At 41.6% G+C, this 22825-nt stretch overlaps 2 protein-coding genes across 7 annotated transcripts; both read left to right on the forward strand.

The window, feature by feature from the left end:
- Positions 1-7347: 7347 nt before the first annotated feature.
- Positions 7348-13035, forward strand: LOC9269712 (ABC transporter A family member 7). Of its 5 annotated transcripts, none has more exons than XM_066304063.1 (17): positions 7348-8165; positions 8282-8406; positions 8507-8651; positions 9067-9180; positions 9438-9562; positions 9656-9814; positions 9920-10082; positions 10163-10288; positions 10368-10451; positions 10529-10896; positions 10981-11181; positions 11277-11386; positions 11481-11565; positions 11728-11856; positions 11948-12053; positions 12173-12261; positions 12336-13035. In XM_066304063.1, exons 2-17 carry the CDS (start codon positions 8341-8343, stop codon positions 12633-12635), a joined length of 2370 nt encoding a protein of 789 aa, XP_066160160.1. In that variant the 5' UTR covers positions 7348-8165; positions 8282-8340; the 3' UTR covers positions 12636-13035. The 5 variants fall into 5 exon arrangements, 4 of the variants coding, with proteins under 4 accessions (XP_066160160.1, XP_015611753.2, XP_066160159.1 ...); XM_015756267.3 differs by having other exon boundaries at positions 8025-8165; positions 9438-9814; positions 12336-12596; positions 12701-13035; XM_066304062.1 differs by having other exon boundaries at positions 8025-8165; positions 9438-9814.
- A 3264-nt stretch (positions 13036-16299) lies between these two features.
- On the forward strand, positions 16300-20977 carry LOC4346848 (serine/threonine-protein kinase PBL34). Of its 2 annotated transcripts, none has more exons than XM_015756270.3 (6): positions 16300-17096; positions 18072-18409; positions 18518-18653; positions 18845-18981; positions 19069-19192; positions 20227-20977. In XM_015756270.3, the coding sequence occupies exons 1-6, from the start codon at positions 16799-16801 to the stop codon at positions 20730-20732; spliced, it is 1539 nt and encodes a 512-aa protein (XP_015611756.1). In that variant the 5' UTR covers positions 16300-16798; the 3' UTR covers positions 20733-20977. The 2 variants fall into 2 exon arrangements, with proteins under 2 accessions (XP_015611756.1, XP_015611757.1); XM_015756271.3 differs by having other exon boundaries at positions 18075-18409.
- Positions 20978-22825: the final 1848 nt, after the last annotated feature.

A 22825-nucleotide genomic window follows, 5' to 3' on the forward strand; every position in this document is an offset into this window, starting at 1 on the left:
TGATCACCCTCATGTTAATATAGTTGATCAACAAAAATCTTCGGATGATGAGACAATTGTTGTATCCACAACCAAATGGGCTTGGAACTCCAAATCTAAACCATTCGTTTGGTCCTCTCTTAAGTCGGTGGTCGCAAGAATTGGCAAGAGGAGGTAAAGTTCACATTTTATATGGCCAAATGCGATAGGATTTTTTACTACTTATTAGAAAAGAATCAAATTAAATTGTCACAAGGCCGTGTCATACCAACACTTGAGGAATTGAAGCGGTGAGTATATTGTATGTGGCGCAACTCTTATTCTCATGCCACAAATCATTGCAATGTATTCCGTAGACAAATTCAATTGGCCATTGATGAAGGATGATTGACTTTTACAAAAATGCAAGTGGATGAGCTACCTTTTCCTATACGCACCATTGGATTGCTAAAGGACAAGACCACATTGAAGACTTCAAAACTCAGGGGGGGCAATATGACAAGTCGAAGATTCCAAAAGATGAGCAACCAAGGAAATCAAGTTATTTACCAAGCAAGGTAGGAGACAAGCGAGAGCGTACCACCGACGACAACCTACTTCTCCTTCTTCATGGTATTAGCCTTGGTATGCACCATGGAGCTTCAATGGTACATGGATGATGCCCACTTATATATTGTATTATTATCCATTATGGGCATTGCCACAAAGACCGATTTTTAATAATCAATCGTGTTCTTCTCATAGGTGGTTGAGAGAAAAGAATAGGTTACAAAGGAATCAACACAAAAAAGTGCCGAGGAAAGAGTGGAGGCCAAATCAAAACAAAACACAATCTGAACAAGACGGGGCCTCTCGTAGTATTCTTGTATCATCATGAACACATATTTCTTAGAGGCATGTCTTGCCGATATTAGAGGATATATATCATCCTTAGATAACCCCGTGCTTAGTGCTTTTTGGTTCACAAGTTTACCAAAAAGGTAGGAGGGGCATGTGTTAATATCCAAATTTGGCTCAAGGCAGGTGTGGCCATACGATTATAAGTCACCATGTAGTAAAGTGGGTAGTAGTATCATTCGATAGTAGCACTACTACCAGGCAATAAGCAATAAACAAATACTAAAACTCTCTTCTCTCTCATTCCTTCTCTCTTCTTCACCCATCTATTTCTCTTATAAATATGAGGTCTAGCTTACTGACTATATATTATGAGAATTAAAATAACTACTATCTAGTTTTGTAAGTCTCACTTTTACTACTTAATAAACATATATATTGAGGATGCTTTATGGTTGAGAATGATGACGAGGAGGAGGAGGAGGAGGATAACGACGACAATATCAAAGCTAGCAGGATGAGGTGATTACGATAACGATTATAAGAAAGCTTGTCGTGATTTGATGGTTGTGCACGTACGACGTTTTTGGTGTTCAAATTATTATGCATATACATCGTGAGATTCATGATATGTCCATGCATATCTAGGACTGACCAAGCGACCAGCCGGTACGGTGGAGTTGGACATTTTAATTTGTAGATTCTGAAATTTCTGAACCCATATTTGATGAACATGCAGAGGTTGTCTTTCTTCTGTCGTTGTACAGTGAGCAAGAACATGGAATGCTTTGCCCCCAATCAGTTATATATAGTAGCAACCAAATTAATGACCAATCGCAATCAAGCCAAGCAACCAATCGATCTCAATCAAGCCAACAGTGTGATTGTGTATGAATCGATCGATCGATCACCTTTTAATTAATGACCGGCCATATGCATGCATTCAGGTCGCCAGCAAAGAAATTTAAGAAGTGTTCAGCTAACAAGGTGTACTCCTATATTCTCTCTACTAATTACACAAAAAGTTTGTAGTACTCTTTTTACCATATGATCGCGTGTACGTTTAGTATAGTGAATGGTGCGGAACTGAACAGATTAGAGTAGTGAATGATTTTCGCAGACACCTCGTTCAGTGATGAGTTGTTCTCTTGTACTAGTACTAGTTTGCAGCTTTCTTTGACATATGACCAAATGGAACGGCATTATTTTGCCTGCCTTGTAAATCTCCAATTAATTGATTGGCTTCTCCACTCACTAGTACAATAACGATTTTTCCGTGTGGTTAGAATCGGGTTTTGCGTGCGGATGTTCCACCCGTCTAGAATGAGGTGTCTGAGAAAATACTGATTTTCCGCACGCGAAAATCGTGATTTCCATGTGCGGGCGCTTAAGCCGCCCGCAAGGAAAAATAACAAATGGAAACAAAAAAAAAATCAAAAACACCGTCACCGTCGTCGTCGTCCGCGCAGTCGCCAGCGACGGATTCGGCCTCCCCGCGGTGGCCGGCGACGGATCCCCCCCCCTACGGTCGCCGGCGACGGATCCCCCCCCCCCCTCCCGGTGGCCGGCAACGGATCAGGCCTCCCCGTGGCGGCCGGTGATGGATCCGCTCCGCCGCCACCACCATAGCCAATGGTCGCCTCCGCCGCCCTAGCCGAGACCACCGCCGCCGTCGCCGGAGATGGGAGAAGTGGGAGGAGGAGGCGGATAGGGGGAGGAAGGAGTGGGAGGAGGAGGCGGATAGGGAGGGAGGAGTGGGTGTGGGGGCTGAGAGGGAGATGGGAGGAGAGAATGGGTGTGGGGCGATCTGAGAGGGCGAGGGGAGGAGATAGTTGGGTGTAGGGCGATCTAAAAGGTCGGTGGCTATTTTCGTGTGCGGGCCACTTAACAGGTCCGCACGAGAAAATAAGCCCTGTTAAGTGGCCCGTCTAGGAAAATTGATTTTTCCGTGCGGTCGTCTTAGAGAGCCGCACACGAAAATGTAGCACGATTTTCGCAGATGCGACCACTTAAGGTCCGTCTGCAATTTAAAATGACTCCTGCCTAGGAAAATCATTCCTGTAGTAGTGTGTAGTAGTGACTGAAGCTGCATGTGCATCAGTGGTTGCTTTAATTTAGATCAACTGGGCCCCATGGATCGAGGAAAATCTATAGCTGAAAACAAGCGAACATGGATGTATACGACATGATTGTTTGTATATGCTGCGGCTCAATAATTAACTTTTCCGAAATATTTTGTAATCATTTCCGCTGGATATAAAAAATGAGGGCACGTGCTATTTAGAGCTCAAAATAGTTTTTCGCATCAAATGTATAGAAACAATACACGATGTGTATGTAATAAAGACGGCCAACCGTAATATAATACTACGTATGTTTTACATGCATGCCTCAACCGTGTTACCGCATTGTCGGTCTTCTATTAAGTATTACCTCCGTTTCAGAATATCATATTCATTCATAAATATTTTAGGACGAAGGGAGTACTTCTTTAGAAGTAAACTTATGCCTCCAAGTTACGGATCGAGTGCTAAGATACGATGCCAATTTGGAGGCGTAAGTTAAACAAAGTTTTAATGGACTGAAGAAGAATGTGTGAAGTATTTTAAAAGATAAAGTAAGATTTGTTCATATCATACTACTATATTAAGTTGATGTAATTAATCTAAAATCACGCTCGATCGGTCTATGTATATATAAATAGGATATGATAACGATATGCACACAACCTACAATTATTTTTTAAAAGAACGACATGACAACAAGTTTCATAATACAACGAGCTACAACACATGCACATATTATTTCCACCTCTATTGACCACCGTAACAGGACCGGGGTCCACGCTAGAACGAAACGGAGTAAAGCTTAATTTGTTCTATTTTAGATCAAGTGTAAACTGATGCGGGTGCTAAAGTTTATATTGAGGGGTGCACACATGCATGATGAAAAATAGGTGAGGCTAAAAAATTTTTTTTGGACGGGTTCGTGGGCACCCTCCCCCTCCCATACTCTACCTCTGCCCTAACTTCGACTGGCCCTTCCAAAACAAAGTCTCCAAAAGTGCACGTAGCGGGTGGTAATAGGTTAAGGCTCATGGACCTTTTCACAACCCATTTCAGTTCTTAAATATTTTTAGCTCATTAAACCTCAGCCTAACTCTTTTTTGGTTTCAGCCATCATATTTTGTAGGCTAAAATGTTGGGCACATATTACCACCCCTATGCACAAGCCGTTGGTTGTTGCCATGATGCAAAACCAGTAAATGCTGCATAGCTTAACCTACCTGAACGTGTCCTCTTGGACAATTGGATTGTGTATGCCATCTGCAAATGTTGTCAAGAACCTCATTCTGGCCATGCATCTAAGTCCACTGTAGAATAATAAGAGTAACTGCCGAGAACGTGAGAGCCCATACTTGAATAGGTGCAGATATGGGCCGGAACGTGTTCGTGCATATGCTCCGCGTAGCTAAGCTTGCGTCTACTAGCATTCAAGAGCAACTGGCACTATTACGAATAGGGTCATATATCCATCGCTGGCGGCCTTAACACGATTTCATCTGTGGATGGTTGATCACGCCGCCAGCGACAACAGTACAGTGAAAACATAACTTTTTAAAAGATATAAAGCTTGATTCAACTAGTTATTGAGGGTTTATTTGAAATGCAGGATAGAAAAAAAGTAAAACATGGTGTTTGAAGGGATTAGTTAAACACATAAATATTTCATAGAATCATAGTAAGGCTTTGTTCGGAACCCAGGGTTCCCAACCCCACTCCATCGTATTCCACTCGCACGCTTTTCAAACTGCTAAATGGTACGTTTTTTATAAAAAAAAAAGTTTCTATACAAAAATTGCTTAAAAAATCATAGTGATCAAACTTTTTTAAAAAAATTAGCTAATACCTAATTAATCACGCGCTAATGGACCGCTCTGTTTTCCGTGTGTACTGCGCGTGTTGGGAAGAGATACTTCCGAACACAGCCTAAATCAATCAAGCTTGTTTATGATTTTTTTTGAAAAAATTATAGTCACAGGATGTTTTGAGCATTAATTGATTTGTCTTGAACTTAGGGAAGGAAAAAAGAATTGGTAGTACGTTGTAGTGGATGTCTAAGTTTTTCCTTTGAAATCTGTAGCAAAGATATATTTCCTCTATTTGTCCTATACCCCAATCGTCCATTTCGAATGAGTGAATAGCTGGTATCAATTCCTATAGCAAGTTGAACCCTCCACTTTTCCTCCACAAATCTTTCAAACTCAGAAGAAGAACATTAGGACGAGCCCATCATGAGTATGCTACTGACCCCTTTGAAGCGCAAGAAATTTTCGTGACACGGATAGGGTGAACCTATATATTTCTTTATAATAGATGACACCGTTAACTTTGGGCATGTTGTTTTAAAAAAAAATATATGTGTGCGGGTGCGCACGCAAAACGATAAGTCAAGTTTAAAAGTTTCTCTAATAATAACGTTTATACATTTTTTAATAAGATGAATGGTCGAATATTATATCAAAATTTAATGACATTATCTGTCAAGAAAAATGCAGAGTACTATGGTAGTTTCACTAATCAATATACCATCTGCACTGGTTTGAAGCAAATATTTTTTCCCATTTTACTATGAGAATTTTAATCATCTTTATTCAAATGATAAAAGAACGTATTTTTATGTATATCAACTTAATTCCCATAAAACTCCGTTTGATTTTTAATCATCCGTACCCTTTTGAATCACGATAATTCTCACAAGTCACATCCCAGCCGTCATAAAATTCAGTTTGCCCTACACCGTCTCAATGGCTTCTTGCAAGTTAAACCAGAGAGAGAGAGAGAAAAACAGGCCCAAAAAAGGTCCAATAGCATCAACTTCACCCGAATTAATCGGGCTGGCACAAATCATCGGCCCGATATCCTTAATGGGCCAGAACCGGACAAATATGCTCGGCCCATGAAAGTTGTGCTTTTGATTGGCCCAACTCCAACCCTTACCCGGCCCATCCTGTAGATCTACTACTGCTATGACCTAAATAATCCCTCCGTCAAAAAAATAAATCAATCTCGCATTTGATTTGAGACGGAGGGAGTACGAGGGTAACAACAATAATGCAATATACTACCGCTATGGTCAGTACTTCATGTCAATAAGCAACACAATTTTGCTTGTCGATAAATTTCTCCTAATAATTTTACATTGTAATTTATACACAATTGCTATTTAACTTGTATGCGACTTTTACATAATTTTGAATCGTTATATTTGCTTCAAGATTAATGCAGGAGGGAAATGAAAAAATTACAGCGCACGCCATCGGGATGAATGGGTTTGGCCCCACGACCTTCACTTGACGGAAATAATGCGTTATTACTGGGTTTTGAAAGTTAGTACTATAGTTTTATCTTATAGAAATTACAATATAATTACACACTAAGCGTACTACATATAAATTTCAGAGGGAAGTGCACGGGTGGTCTATAGGCTTGTGTAGATATGTCATCTATTTCCTTAAGCTCTCAAAACACATATTTAGTTTTTTAACATGTCGTGGCATGCCATGGTGGCATCTATATATTAGTGGAACCCACGTGTCAGTTACATAGAAAAATAAAATTAAAAAACAGAGAGAAGAAAATATATTTTTAGTTCTTTTTATATGTGACTGCGCGGGTTTTCCCTTATCAACGGGAGCAAGCTTAGCGCACCCTAGTGATAAGCACGCGGTTACCTTGGCAAATCACAAGAAAACATATAAAATTTATCAAAATTTTAAATTATTTTTAAATTTATTTGAATTTAGCGGTGTTACCACGATTTTGACCTTGGCAGAGCGATTACCGCTGGTTTCGCAAACCCTGGATGATACGTATCGACATGACATGTTGCGTCACTGCACGAAGCGGAGTGAACCCTATTTAGACATATATAGCACTCACCATGATAAATTCAGAAACCCAAAAATATATTTTAATACTCCCTCCGTTTCGAAATATTTGACGCCGTTGACTTTTTTAAACATGTTTGACCGTTCGTCTTATTCAAAAAATTTAAGTAATTATTAATTCTTTTCCTATCATTTGTTTCATTATTAAATATATTTTTATGTAGGCATATAATTTTACATATTTCACAAAAGTTTTTGAATAAGACGAACAGTCAAACATGTGCTAAAAAGACAACGGTGTCAAACATTTCGAAACGGAGGGAGTAGTTCATAAATCTAAATCATAGGAAAGTGCATTAAAGGTCAAATAGCTCTCAAAATAATCCTTGGATCCAAACAACTTAGGGATATTTTATTAAAGGTTTTTTTCTTGTATAAAAAATAGTAGCTTTCAAAATAACTTAGTTAGTTCTCCAAACAGGACAGTAGTATACGAGTATAGGGACCGTACGTGCAATTTAATCGATAGCATAGACAGTCCCTAGTCCCTAAGCACCGACGGAGAAAGCGGATTTGGCGGGAGCCGAGCCGAGCCGAGAAATCGACGGCATATATAAACCGCGACAAGTTAAACCAAACCCAATCAATCGGTTTAACTCAAAATCCCAACTCCGAACGCCTCTTCTTCTCCTCACCGCCGCCGAAGCGTAGCGGCTACTCCCCATCTGCCTCCGCCTCCGCCTCTCCCATGGATGATGACGATTCCGCGAGGAGGAGGGGGAGGAGCCCCGCCAGCTTCTCCACCCAGGCCTCCGCCCTCCTCCGCAAGAACCTCTGCTTCCAGGAAAGCCGCACCGATTGATCCCTTCTCTGTGTCTGCCTTGCTGCCCGCGACGTGTTTGTGGATATGCCTGCCCGGTTCTTATGGTTTAATCATGCTGCTCTGGTTTGGGGCTTTTGGATGGATGATGGGCAGCCATCGATTTCATCTGTGTTCTTGGGAGGGTGGGAGGCATATGGTTGATGGTTTTTGGTGGTGGCATCTGATTCTTGTCTCTTTGGCTGCGGGTGCAGAGGCGGAACCTGAAGACGAACGTCGGCATCACCGTCTTCCCGATCCTCATCTGCGTGCTGCTCGTCGTGCTTCAGAACGTGATCAACGGGGAGCTCGACAAGCCCAAGTACCAGTGCGGCTGCGAATGCACCGAGAGTGACCTGGATGGGACCTGCCTGCGGAAGGAGTGCGGCATCCAGCACTCGACGCTGGAGCAGGTATGGAGCTGCGAGGTGCCCAGCCCACCACGGTGGCCGGCCCTGATTCAGGTCCCCTGGCCAGGGTTCCGGGCTGTCGGGACCGCATCGCAGCCGTTCGACGATTTGCCTAACCCATTGTGCCGTGGCGACGGGTCTTGCCCTGTCACTCTCCTCGTCACTGGAGAGAACCAAACATTAGCTGAGCGTATGTGTCATATTTTCCATATTGCTGATCGATTGCTAAAATGAATACTTGAACTTTTCATATTTCAAAAAATTAGGTGAATGTGTTCATAGTTCTTGAGTACTTCCAATTGACAGGTGTTTCAGGTCGGGTGTTTCCTGCCCTTTATCCGTTGCCTAATGTGACAGACTACCTGATGCCTCCTCCCTTTTCTCCCTCTCAAGTGACAGACTATCTTGATATCCTCTCCAGGATAGTTGTTGTGAGTTCCTTCGATGGCTGCATGAGTATACATCTTGTAGATCACGCTTTTTTCTTGAAAAATAGCTTATGGAGTTATTGGTTGGACTGATTTGTCATAGGGTTCAGACACACAGCCATGGTATACCCAATTGCTAGAGCCCGCTTTTTCCTCTGGTAAAACTTTGCATCTTCTCCAGCCTCGTTGCATGCCCTTCATGTTTGGGACCATTCCATACAATGCAGGGGGCGTACCCTTACATATCGGTAAGTTAAAGCTTCCTTCTTTGCAATGTTGAATTTGTGACTTGTGTTGAAAAACTTAAGTTACTTTGCTAGTAAGTCAGGCTAGGGATGCAAATATGCAATTCAAAACTTTTCCTGTACAAATTCATTTACATTTGAAGGGACTAAAAAATATTTTCCTGTTCTGTTATTCATTTTGCATGGTTTCTACTTTCAATACAATCAAACAGAAACAAGACAACTAGTTTTTTTAGATAATGGAATATAGTAGTTGTGTGGTGAGACTTGTACATGTCTAGTACGTTGTGTAGTGTAGCTTTTCCTAACTATTTATGCAGTCTGTTTGACAACAATAAATACAATATGTTCATCGTTCATTTAGACTCTTTCGTAGGGCTGCCTAGATTGTATTCTGATGTCCTGTTGAATGAACCAGATATACAGTGTATTGAAGTTCAGATGTTGTGGCGTGAAAGTGCATCAGTTATCAACTATGAACTGTTTAAGGGTTACGTACAAAGAGGAGGAGAAACAAATGAGTTTGTTGCAGGTTATCTTTCTATCTCAATGTGACCATTTTGTGGTCAATTTGCAACCAGAATGAGTTTGTGTAACAGTGGTTTTTTTTCACATTTTGAATTTGAATACCTTCCAACAGACTGCTTTTGAATGCCACACATAGTACAGATAATTCCATGGCCCCATCTCCAAATAATTGCTTCAAAACATAACAAATGTAGTTTTTCGTATAAATGGTGGTGGTTATTTGCAATGATGTGTGCTGTATAGTTTAATTGTTCTCTGCAGGTTATGACTTCTTGAACACGACAGGATATGACCTCAATATAAATGTTTGGTACAACTCTACTTATAATGATAACACTGCATATTCATTTATCGCAGCATTACGAGTTCCACGATTGGTGAATGCAGTATGTTTTCCTTTTCATAACTTCGTCCTGAGTAATTTCGGTGTATTACAGAACCATCTGACAATTCAGCAATTTATGCTTTGTTTCCTGCAGATATCCAATGCATACCTAAAATTTATCAGAGGAAGTGGGGTGGATATGCTGCTTGAATATGTAAAAGAGATGCCCAAAGTTGGAACAAGGTTTAGGCTTGATCTCTCTTCTCTTCTCAGTGTGCTATTCTTCACATGGATAGTTGAACTACTTTTCCCAGTGAGTATGATGTGATTTAACAAGTTCAGATGCAAAAGAAAAAGGGAGTGTTGAGTGTGTTATGGTCAGGATTTGTACAGCTTGCAAATTGACTCTCTTTTCCAGGTTATGTTGACATATCTGGTGTATGAGAAGGAACAAAAGCTAAAAATTATGATGAAGATGCATGGTCTGAAGGATGGGCCTTACTGGCTAATTTCTTATGCTTATTTCTTTGCTCTATCGGTTATCTATATGACATTTTTTGTGATTTTTGGCTCCTTAATTGGTAATTTTCTTCCAATCTATTTTCACGAAGGTGCTGTTCTGACAAATAAATCTAGATATTTCAATAGATTTTTTTTGTAGGTCTAAATTTCTTCAGACTCAATGACTACAGCATACAGTTTGCTTTCTTCTTCATTTATATAAATTTGCAGATTGCACTTGCATTTTTTGTGGCATCTTTCTTTTCATCTGTCAAGACAGCCACTGGTTAGTGATTCAACCTTGTAAGTTATAAGTCCAAAATGTTTCTTACTGGAAGTCACAAATTACATATTTCCTCCTGCAGTGATTGGATACATTTATGTATTTGGCTCTGGCTTGCTAGGGGCATTTCTTTTTCGTTTCTTTGTTGAGGACAGGACCTTTCCCAGTAAGTTATTATATCTGTTGTATTTTTCAACTTAATTTACATAATATGGGTAACAAGCATTTTTGTTTTCTACTCAGATGGTTGGTTGTTAGTAATGGAGATTGTCCCAGGATTTTCCCTCTATCGAGGACTATATGAACTTGGCCAATATGCTTTCTCTGGAAGTGCTATGGGAGCCTCTGGCATGACATGGGGAAATTTGAGAGACCCAATCAATGGAATGTGTGGTATATTTATCATCATGACAGTAGAATGGGCATTTCTCCTTATGTTAGCATTCTATTTGGATCAAGTCTCTCCAGTAGGTGGTGGTGTCAGGAAAAGGCCCTTATTCTTCTTCAGGTGTTTACAGAAGAAGCACACACCGTCATTGCAGAAGCCTAGCTTTGTGCAACAGGGTTCTAAAGTAATTGTCGATATGGAGAAGCCAGATGTTGCTCAAGAAGTAGGTTACCTGCTATACTTTGCCAGTCCAGATTTAATGGAGTACATATGTTCTAAATTTATTCATTATACAAATTCTATCCAGAGAGAAGTAGTTGAGCAACTTTTGGTAGGCCGCAATGCAAATCAAGCTATTATATGTCACAACCTCAAGAAGATCTATCCTGGAAGGGATGGAAACCCTGATAAGCTGGCGGTTCGAGGATTATCTCTTGCCGTACCAAAAGGGCAGTGCTTTGGAATGCTTGGCCCAAATGGAGCTGGGAAAACATCCTTCATTAGTATGGTATAGTACTAAAATGGCACGTGGTACCATTTTTTGTGAAAATTGCTTAGTTGTGGCAGCTCACCTTTATTAACCTTGTTTTGTTATTTTACCAGATGATTGGGCTTGTTAAACCTACATCTGGTACTTCCTATGTTCATGGAATGGATATCAATATGGATATGGATCACATATATACAAACATGGGGGTGTGCCCACAGCATGAGTATTTGCTACAACTAGCACTTATCTGACCAAAAAGAATCTTTCCCAGACCAGATTATTTTTTTTATAGTAATACGTTTTAATCTGAAATGCAGCTTACTTTGGGAACCATTGACTGGAAAAGAACATCTGTTCTTTTATGGCAGGCTGAAGAATCTTAAAGGTGCTGTGTTGGTGAAGGTACCTCTACTCTGCCTCACTTATTTTTAAATTTAATATCCACATTTCATTGTTGACCATATGAAGTTGTTTTGTCACGTATTTCATAAACTATACTGCTCAGCTATCTCAGCATATGTACATCTTGTATTTGAACCATGTCTGGGATTTTTCCACTGTTAGGCTGTTGAGGATGCTCTGAAGAGCGTAAATCTGTTCCATGGTGGTGTTGGTGATAAGCAAGTGGGAAAGTACAGCGGAGGCATGAAAAGAAGGCTCAGTGTGGCAATATCATTGATTGGAGACCCCAAAGTACTTTTCTGTATATTTTTTTAACCCTTCCATAGGATGTCCTTTTGTTCTTTTGTTAATGTGTTATGCAACCTGACAACACATTCTGTAGGTCGTTTTCATGGATGAACCAAGCACTGGGCTAGACCCCGCATCAAGAAATAACTTGTGGAATGTTGTGAAGGAGGCCAAGCGAAACCGTGCGATCGTTCTTACTAGTACTTATCCTTTTCCCTTTCTACTTTCGCGTCCAATTCTTAGATTCCTAACGCGTCACTTATTGATTTTAAAATTTACAAGAGTATCAAATAGTGTTGATCAAATGTGATTCTCGCAGCGCACTCGATGGAGGAGGCTGAAGTACTTTGTGATCGACTTGGCATCTTTGTCGATGGCGATTTCCAATGTCTTGGAAATCCTAAGGAGGTACATTTTATTGCCTTCTTGAATCACACTGTGTGCTTTATGACCAGATCTAAAACCTCATTTGCACAATGCAGCTAAAGGCGAGATATGGGGGAGCATACATATTCACAATGACAACATCTCCAGACCAAGAACAAGAGGTTGAACGGCTAGTTCATGACTTGTCTCCGAGCGCAAATAAGATCTACCACCTATCTGGAACTCAAAAGTTCGAGCTGCCAAAGCAAGAGGTGAAAATAGCCGAGGTATTTCGCGCAGTTGAGGATGCGAAGAAACGGTTCACCGTGCATGCCTGGGGCCTGGTTGATACCACCTTGGAGGATGTCTTCATAAAGGTTGCCAAGGGAGCAAAGGCATCCAGTGTTAATAGTTAGTTTGTGCATTGATAATATTGTGAGATTTATAGGCCGACTAATATTCTTTTATGTCTTGACTTTAGCATATATGATTCTTTAAAGTTCGAGCTGCCAAAGCAAGAGGTGAAAATAGCCGAGGTATTTCGCGCAGTTGAGGATGCGAAGAAACGGTTCACCGTGCATGCCTGGGGCCTGGTTGATACCACCTTGGAGGATGTCTTCATAAAGGTTGCCAAGGGAGCAAAGGCATCCAGTGATAATAGTTAGTTTGTGCATTGATAATATTGTGAGATTTATAGGCCGACTAATATTCTTTTATGTCTTGACTTTAGCATATATGATTCTTTTGTGGTTGTACAGAAACATATTATTCTCATACATCAGAAAAAAAAGTAACCATATGTAACATTTTTGTTTATTTTAAATGTACAAATGACTCAATATATCATTGCAGATATGCGGGAATTACAAAATATAAGCATCCAATGCGTGTTGCTAAGTGAGGCCTTAACTCACTGACCCACATGTCACTGATGTCAGTGACACATTGGATGCTATTTTTAAATTATTTTTCTAATAGCATGTGGAGACGGAACCCAACGTTGACCAGCTGGGTTGGGAGATTAGTCGGCAGCCATTTGACCTGGAGTTTCTCTAAAACCGTTGTTTATGTCTTGAGCTGAACTGGCAATAATGCAATGCAAGATACATGTGAGACCATGTACTATTTACACCAAAAGAGCACGTGTGATCTGACTAATGCAATGCAGTTGAAGCATACTTGGATCTTCCGATGCTGATCGGTTTATCTGCAAAAAAAAATCCATGCCGATCTTTGCTTAATTTATCTAATGGCCATTTGGAATACGCAGAAGAAAGAAGAAAATTTGATTAAATTAACCACGACTCCACGAGAGTCAAACGAGCGCCGTTTTGCCGGTGCATGTGAGAGTGCATGTTAGATGTGGCCGTTTTGTCAACACGAACGTTTTGATATTTGGTCGGAATAATTGACAGTCACGTCAGCAAAATGGACGTCATGGATCGGAGATGCAAAAACAAGAAGCACACGATGCAACCAACTTACCTAATAGTAACGTGTACTTGAAGTTTTGCTTTGTCACAGATTTTCAAATCTACTAACCAGTGATGGAGCTAGTGATGTCGTGAAACCCGAGCGAATACTAATATTTTTGGTGATCGATCGATTTTTTTAACATCAACAGCTATCTATAAGGAAGACGCTAGCAGCCGAACCCAGAAAGCCGTCCGACCTGTCTGGGAGCTAGCTCCTCACCGCTGCTACTACCCAAGAATTAGCATATCTCTTATATAGGTTTCTGCTAATATGGAGGAGGGAAGGTGAGGGAAAAGAGCAGCTATAACCCTCCCTCGAAATATATTAGACATGTTATGTTTCATTTGGGCGATCAACAATTAGTTAATTAGGTATAATTTGTATACGAAATTAATGTGATTGCATTCGTATTAAAAATATTAGATTTTATTTTTGAAATCACATAAATAATATATTAGTAAAAAAAGTGTCACATAAATAATATATTAGTAAAGAAATTCTTGGATAATACGGATTACCTTGTTAAACAAAATGTGCCTTATATTTTTGGCAAATTTTGCTAAAGGACACTTCGACTTCGTAGTTTTAGCCGTGGAACACCGCTCGAACTCACTTTTGGGGGAAAATACTCCATAAACGTGGTAATTTGCCAATGGACACCGCGTCGATTAGAATAATAATTTCCGGTTGAAGAGGAGAGAAATCATGTGAAATGTCAAAAATGCCCTTGGGCCCACATGTCAGCTCTCTTGTCTGTCTTCTCTCTCTTCTCTGTCTATCTTCTCTCCCAGAGGGGCACGGGGCGGCGTCGGCCGCCGGGGCTTGAGGACGGCGGGAGCGGCCGCGGCGCTTGCGACGGGAGTGGCGGAGGACGGCGGGGAGGAGAGCCGCGTCATCGTCACCAACTGCGGCGGAGGACGGCGAGGCCATGGCGAAGCAGCACGGGGCGGCGGCGGGCGGGAGGAACATGCGCCAGAGCCGGTCGGTGCGCGGGACTGAGACGATGGGCGTGCCGATGAGGCGGAGCTCGGCGGGGGTGCACTCCTCACCGCCGAAGAATGGCTGGATCACGCATGAAGAAATCCACGAGAGCACGGATCACGCATCAAGAAATCCACAAGGGCATATGATGCGCATGAAGAAGTCCACGAGCGCATGGACCGCGCGTGAAGAAGTCCATGAGGGTGTGCGATGCGCATAAAGAAGCACATGCACAACCCGAGCACATGACTTTTCCTAAGATATCATGCCTCACCGTTGGCCTCTCGTTGTCCACATGATATCTGGACTGCATCTTGGTGTCATGTGCTATAGAACACTCACACTACACTCACGCTGCATTATCTGGACATGTGCATTGAACTCACTAATTTCCTATTAAAACCCACCTATATGCGCGTAATATTCATGACACTAGACTTGAATCGTAGTGGGCGGAGACATGCATCACGACTCCACCATCACACCGCTAATGCTTCCCCCTGCTCCACCTCACTTTGTCAAAGGGATGAGACATGCATGTTTAGATTAGTGCCAAAATGAACTTTCAAAAATTTGGCAAAACCAAAATTTTAGTAAAGTGATAACAATGTAAAGTTTTGATAAGGCTAAATGTGTTGTTGCCAAAATTCTCTAGATATTACTAATATTTGGTAACAAACTAAATGCATCCATATATTTATCACATTTACCTTAAAAAAAATCGTATGGTATAAATTAGCACTAATCGAAACATGCCAACATGTCATATAAAATGTGGGCAACAATAAGTTAGAGATAACTATGCCAGTAGAGTTTACGATGTTCTAAAAAAAAAAGGTAGAGTCCACCATATGCGAATTCGAGAAGTAATAAAAGTGTATAACCAATCAAGCAAACGCTAGGTTAACAAATTATGAGTTTGTGACACCTTTTGGACGCCAACAAAATCAAACTAAGAAACGACGAGAGTAGCACTGTAACCCTTCACATCTCTAATCTCTTCACCGACGAACTGGGACAAGAAAAAAATCTCACAAAGGGACAGCCCTTCATTCCCCCCTATCCCCAATCATTCCCTGCAAAAACAACAAGATTACACAGTACTCTCTTTGTTTTATATTACTAAGCTATTACGATTTACTTTTTAATCAAATTATTTTTATTTTGACTAACTTTATAAAAAAACTGTAACAAAATTTTAACACAAAATAAATATATTATCAAAATATATTCAACATTACCTTTAATAAACCTAATTTAACATTCTCAATGTTGTTAAATTTGTTTATAAACTTAATTAAACCTTAAAAAAAGTTCGATTTAAAATGACGAAACGGAGGGAGAAGTGCAGGGTACGCCGACGTCCACGTCAGCGCCACATCGGCTCGGTGGGCCCCACCCCTCGCCGCGGGCCCCAGCCGACAGTGCCGCCGCACGCTGCAAAAGCGGTCCACGTAGACCACGTGCTCCCTTCCCCTAAAGCCGAGAAGAAGAAGAGAAGCAGCACAAAAAAAAAAAAAAAAGGAAAAAAGCGAAGAGAAGAGAGAGAGAGAGTGTGAAGCGAAGCGAGGAACATTTGTGCTTTTCCTCCGCTTCCTTGTCTCCTCCTTCCTTCCTTCTTTTGACGCAAATCCATTATTCTCTCCGCTTATTCCCCCTCCACCTCTCGCCGCCGCCTCCTCCTCCTCCGCCGCCGCCGCCGCCGCCGGCGAGCGAGGCAGGTGGGCTGTCCTGCTGTCTACCTGGTTCAGCTGCTGCGGTAAGCCGGGCGTGGTGGTGAGCTTGGGTTGGGTGAGGATGGGGGGTGGTGGTGGTGGTGGTGGGGTTGAGGGAGATTTGGTGGTGTAGGTGGGGGTGATTTGATTTGGTTTGGTTTGATTTGTGGGCGTGTTCGTCGGCGGAAATACTGGTGGGATTTTGTTCTGCGGTGGCGGCGGCGGTGGTGATTTTTGGTGCTTTCGTTGATGCGTGAGGGCGGCGGTTTTGTGGCCGATCTGATGCGTCCGAGGCGCCCGGAGTGAGGTGGTTTTGCGCGATTTGGAGGAGGAGGTGGTGGTGGTGGTGGAGGGGATCTCTCCTCTTTGTGAGGTTTTTGGGAAAGTGTGTGTAGTGCGAGGTGGGGATGGGGGTGGCGCCGCCGGAGCTGGGGCAGTTCGACGGGTGGGAGAGCTCCGGGGAGGAGGAGAGGGAGAGGTGGGGGTGGTGCCGCCGCAGCCGGAGCCGCAGCGGGAGCCGTAGCGGCAGCGGCAGCGGGAGCAGCAGGCGGCGGCTGCCACGGAAGGGCAGCGGCGGCGGCGGTGGCGGGGAGGACGCCACGGTGGCCACCGGGTGCTGCATCCGGCTGTGGCCGATGGGGAGCTGCCCACCGCCGCCGCGGTCCAAGGTGGACACCTCCACCAGCAGCGCCAGCACGCACGGCGGTAACGTCCCTTTCGTCCTTTCTAAAGATGAGCTAACCTGCAACGACTATAATTGGAATTTGGAATCTGTTATGTAAATGGATTTTGGCCATAAATATGTCTGGATATTTAGATGTGATGTAACCACATGGCCTTGATTAGCGCTGAGGTTATAGTAGGTTAGAATGTAAATGTCGAGTACGTATGCATAGGCATATAGTTTTGTAGAGAGCTGAGTGCAGCTATGTTTTTGTACTTAGAATCCTCAGCGCTTTGCGCGCGTCCCTGTTTTGGGCATTGAATGTACAAATTGACTAGTAATTATTACGACAAGCGTGTAGGACACGTAATTATCGGTAAACAGTCGGCAAATCATACATATCATCCAGCATCATATTTCAAGCTGAGCTGTAGTTCTCATTACTACCTATTACCGTTTAAATTGGAAGATAGATATTGGATGAGCGACTGTATGGGACCAGTGGCATGAGTGTTCTTTTGGGGTTTCTATTCTATTTTTAGTGTGGCATGTGGTTGTTCGTGCTCCTTGCATGCCACACTTAATCTCGTAGCAAATTAATTAGAACGGCACACATAAATGAGCACCATTGGTTTCTCCAGTCAGGAATGGTTGTTGATATGTTAGGATCAGCCACCTGACTTTGATGGTGTTTTGACAGCAGATGTGGTGTTTGAAATCATGAGTCATCACTCATCAAGGCTGCTTGGCTGCTTTAAGCATTCATTGATGGACATGAATGAATGGAACATGAGAAAGTCGTATTTTCTTGGGATCCATACCCAAAAAGACCAAAACTAAACTTTACACTTCACTGTGTCCTTCAGCTGTATCCCAGAAGTTACTGTACAGTTTGCCAATTTCATTACTTGTGTTTATCTGAATTAGTGTTGTGGGGTTTATTTATTGTTGAGGAGATGGTCTTTCGTTTCTCATTAGTATGCCATATTAAAACTGTTATCCATTTCATGGAACAGCAGAAAAGTCAACCGAAAATGGTAGCAGGAACCATCCAGTTGTATCAGTAGTCTCAGGCTCAACAACTACTAGTAATGCTGAGAGCAGTTCATCAGCATCTAAAGCTGGAGAGGAAATAAAAGTTGCCTCACAGTTGCGCAAGTTTGCATTCAATGATCTAAAATGTGCCACCCGGAACTTCAGGCCTGAGAGTATCCTTGGAGAGGGGGGTTTTGGATGTGTTTTTAAAGGGTGGATTGAAGAGAATGGAACTGCACCTATGAAACCTGGTACAGGCCTTACAGTTGCTGTCAAAACACTCAATCATGATGGGCTTCAAGGGCACAAAGAATGGGTGGTATGTGCTTTGTTATTCTTATTGTTCAAATTGCTTTTGTTCCGTTCATGTTTGGTACCATTCCCATTAGAACCCCCAATGACTGACATTTGTTCTGCTTCGTTTCAGGCAGAGGTTGATTTCCTAGGTAACCTTCACCATCCCAATTTGGTGAGGCTGATTGGATATTGTGTTGAAGATGACCAAAGATTGCTGGTTTATGAATTCATGCCTCGTGGAAGTTTAGATAACCATCTATTCAGAAGTACGTGTCTGACCAGTTTCTCAAGACATTGAAACTTCAATTTGTATACAATGCCTGTGCTTTAATGAATGAACTTATCATTCATATTTGAGTAGCTCTTCTGAAGTGTTTGGTCATTGCATCTTGCTGCTGGAAAAAATATTAAATAGATAGAAATATTGAATCTTATATGATTTATGATTCACCTATAGGGTCTCTTCCTCTCCCTTGGTCCATCAGAATGAAGGTTGCTCTTGGAGCAGCAAAGGGTCTTGCTTTCCTTCATGAAGAAGCAGAAAGACCAGTTATTTACCGTGATTTTAAAACATCTAATATACTGCTAGATGCTGTAAGTTTTAAGTCCTTGAATTGGATTACGTATTGCACACCACACGATTCACATCTTGTAATTTTGTATATTATGCTACTCTTGCAGGATTACAATGCAAAACTCTCAGATTTTGGGCTTGCCAAAGATGGCCCTGTAGGTGACAAAACTCACGTGTCTACTCGAGTAATGGGAACATATGGTTATGCAGCTCCGGAGTATGTTATGACAGGTAAGTGCTTCATCAGTCATCACCAGGGTTGACGTTACCGCCGGTAACCGCGGGGGTACGGTAATATAAATACCGCAGTAACCTCCTTAAATTCAAATAAATTTAAAAAATAATTTAAAGTTTTGATAAATTTTGCACGGTTTTGTATGGTTTTTCACGGTTATCGCGGTTACTGCGTGGTAACCGTGCTTACTGCCGGGGTGCGGTAACCCTGGCCCCGGCGGTTTGGGAAACCCTGGTCATCACTCAGACAAAACATAACTGGTCTGAAGATAGTTCCACTTCCACTTTGTTTTATCTCTCCTATGTATGCCAAAAACAAGTCAGCTATGGCGATTTACTATTACAGTTCTTGCATCAACGATCAGCTTATGCACCCTATGGTCTTTCGGTCTCTCTTATCGGCGACACTTAAATCTATGGAATGGAAATGATTATAAGAAGAATTGTCATGATATAGTAGATTAGTGGTTAATGTACAAAATATTGTGAATGTAATATACAAAATATTTTAGTTAGTTCTTCCTAGAATTAATAATATGTATACAGTGTATCAATTAGTTTCTTTGGCTATGATTAATGTAATTAATGTCAGCTCTATTTATGAACTATATTAAGCCTTTACACTTGATCTTGGGAAAATAATGTAGAAGGGAAATACCATAATATTTAATTACTTGTCATTACAATTAATAGTAGTTGCACAAGTGCGTCTTGTTTGATTAGAAATCCCAGCACTGTTGTGAAAACACATTTGCAGGGGCAAAACAAATATGTCTAAGAGTGCAACTGTAGAGTTAAGTGATGTTGTCCATATGGTAGATGTTTGTCATTCATTTGATTTCCAGGAAAATGTATTATTGCCTGCATATCATCAACAATCTTTTTGAATATTAGGCTAATGCTGGGCACTGGGTTTTTCAATGATTATTTGTGCAAATGAAGTTCAAACACAGATTTGTTGCCTTTGGTATTTTATGCGATTTTCATTATGACTCTTGGTATAATTTTCTTGTATTTTTTCCACTTTTCAGGCCATTTGACATCAAAGAGTGATGTCTATAGTTTTGGTGTGGTGCTACTTGAGATGATGTCAGGGCGCAGGTCAATGGACAAGAACCGCCCAAATGGTGAGCACAACCTTGTTGAGTGGGCACGCCCCCTCCTAGGAGAAAGGCAGCGCTTCTACAAGCTAATTGACCCTCGTTTGGAGGGTAACTTCTCGGTCAAAGGTGCCCAGAAGGCAGCACAGTTAGCACGTGCTTGTCTCAACCGGGACCCGAAAGCCCGGCCACTGATGAGCCAAGTGGTAGAGGTTCTCAAGCCACTGCTCAACCTCAAGGACATGGCTAGCTCCTCGTACTTCTATCAGACAATGCAAGCTGAGAGAATGGCGCACTCAAGCAGCATGAATGGTAGGAGCCATGCCCTTAAGGTGCAGGGTTCATTTGCTCGGAACGGGCAGCAACCGATGAGGAGCCTGTCCGATGGCCCCCGTGCTTCCCCGTTCCGCTACTCACCCAAGCCGAACGTGAAATAACTAGAGAATCCTGGTCTAGTTGGTGGAACTTGGTTGGGGGGCTGAGTGGCTTGGCTGAACATTGTTGTGCAATCTGAATTGATCTTTCCTGTAGATTGACATGTGAAAATGGATATAGGTGAAAAGGAGCTGTAGGTACCAGATTTCCCTTGTGGATGTTTGCACTGAGGTTTTAACTGGATGCTGATAGACCCTTTTCTATATATTTTTCCTCCAAAGTAAGCTAGCTTTGGTTAATTTAATTACACAATGATCCTCCTAATGATTGCCCTTACATCATTTAGGAGGCATAGGTGCATCCTACCAGACTGTTTATGCGAAACTGCACATACCCTAAAATGCAAAAATGGTTGGTAGATATGCCAATGTGGTTCTGTTGTGAGTGCATTATTGTTCTCCAAAAAATGCCCTCTTGTTGATCTATAGGCATTTTCCCAGCTGTGCATCTCTTGTTCTCTTGTGGATGCATATTTGCAGAGAGCCATACTGTTTTCTTGCAGCAAGCCAAGTCTTGGTTGCAGACCTGCAGCAGAGGCAACGTGATTCTCTGCGTTTTGCCTAGAAACGGATAGTGATACACACCCCGCGGTTTTACCTGCATTTCGCTTAAAGAAGGCAATGCCATCATTCCTACACTGTTTCCTGGAAGGTGCAAAACCTGAATTTCCTGCATGGTCATAAATTTTCTTGGCTCATGAACACGCTGTGAATGTGAGGTTGTGTTCTTTTCTGCGTATTCACCAGATTATTGCCGTGCATTACTTGCTCCACGCTTCTAAAGATATATCTTTGAAAAGTTCTCTTTAGTATATTGCTTGTAATTTCAAATCCTCGTGTCCACGAATAATCTATTTATTAGAATGTTACCATATGTTTTCTCAGAAATCAGCACTCACAAATTTAGTCATGTTTGTGATGGAAGAATTTTGGTGGCGAAAATTCGATTTTATTCCCTTGTTCCAAACAGAGGGTTTGGTTTGTGTATCACTGCCTCTCGATCGAACGTCTAACCTAAAGGCTGATTCAATTAGGCCTTGTAATGATGCAGGATGCCACTTGCAATTTCAAGTATTACTCGAAGATAGTAGCTTGCGAGGAACGATCCAATTATGTGTGCCAGTGCTATTATATTATACCAATAATGTGTCCTTCCTAATTCACGCAGGTCATCATTTAGGGATATAATCTTCCTATATATGTGCATTGCATATGGACCATTGGAAACCATTCCTGTTTTCATATATATTGTACATCTTTCCAAACATAAAAAGGAAATGTGACAGAGAGATGCTTGCACATTTAGAAATATCTCATAACTCATTTTTAGAAAATCGACGATATTTTTAGTCTATGTTGTTTCTCTTCTCGTATTGAAAGTTTACACGGTACTTCCCGGTGGGTTCGTGGAAAATATACTCCAAAAATTTAAAACCTGTCAATGTTACCACCATAATTCTCGACCAAAATTTTATGGATTTGCTGAAAAAGTGTCGCTACATTACGTGGCTGAGTACAGTTGGATTTTAATGGCTTGGATGCGCTGCGCTGGACATCGTGTGCACAATGAACATCCGTTTCTCCACCTCCTGTCTTTGTAGCAGTCAAATTTGTTATTCTAATTATATATTTATACAAATTTGCACAGTAATTACATCCCACTGGGGTCTTCTCGGTCAATTCACATTATATAGCTCTTGTTCATACGGACGTCCCAAATATTAATAGACGTATTTGGAAGATTAAAGTACCGCTAAAAGTAAAAGTTTTTCTTTGGTACTTACGTCGGGGAGTAATTCTAACCAAGGATAACCTAGCTAAACAAAATTGGAAAGGCAGTAAAAAATGTTGCTTTCGTCATAAGGATGAAACCATTCAACATTTGTTCTTCCAATGTCATCTATCTCGTTTGGTATGGTCCGTTATTCATATGGCCTCTAACTTTCAACCTCCTTGAAATGTTACTCATATGTTTGGGCGTTGGCTTTCATGTGTTCCTAAAGAAATGAGAAATCTGCTTTTGATGGGTGCAGCAGCTCTTTGTTGGTCCATTTGGCTAAGCAGAAACGGGGTTATTTTTTTATAACAAGTTAGTG

This window comes from Oryza sativa, chromosome 9 (assembly GCF_034140825.1).
Source record: "Oryza sativa Japonica Group chromosome 9, ASM3414082v1".
In the NCBI taxonomy this organism is placed as follows: domain Eukaryota; kingdom Viridiplantae; phylum Streptophyta; class Magnoliopsida; order Poales; family Poaceae; genus Oryza; species Oryza sativa.

Excerpts from the sequence above, each read along its gene's own strand:
- LOC9269712 (XM_066304062.1), top strand. The coding sequence starts at position 8,341 with ATGCCTCCTCCCTTTTCTCCCTCTCAAGTGACAGACTATCTTGATATC. Across the intron at positions 11,182-11,276 it reads AAACATCCTTCATTAGTATG|ATGATTGGGCTTGTTAAACC; the intron begins GTATAGTACTAA and ends TTATTTTACCAG. Across the intron at positions 12,262-12,335 it reads GTCTTGGAAATCCTAAGGAG|CTAAAGGCGAGATATGGGGG; the intron begins GTACATTTTATT and ends TGCACAATGCAG.
- LOC4346848 (XM_015756270.3), top strand. The coding sequence starts at position 16,799 with ATGGGGGTGGCGCCGCCGGAGCTGGGGCAGTTCGACGGGTGGGAGAGC. Across the intron at positions 18,654-18,844 it reads AGATAACCATCTATTCAGAA|GGTCTCTTCCTCTCCCTTGG; the intron begins GTACGTGTCTGA and ends ATTCACCTATAG. Across the intron at positions 19,193-20,226 it reads TCCGGAGTATGTTATGACAG|GCCATTTGACATCAAAGAGT; the intron begins GTAAGTGCTTCA and ends TCCACTTTTCAG.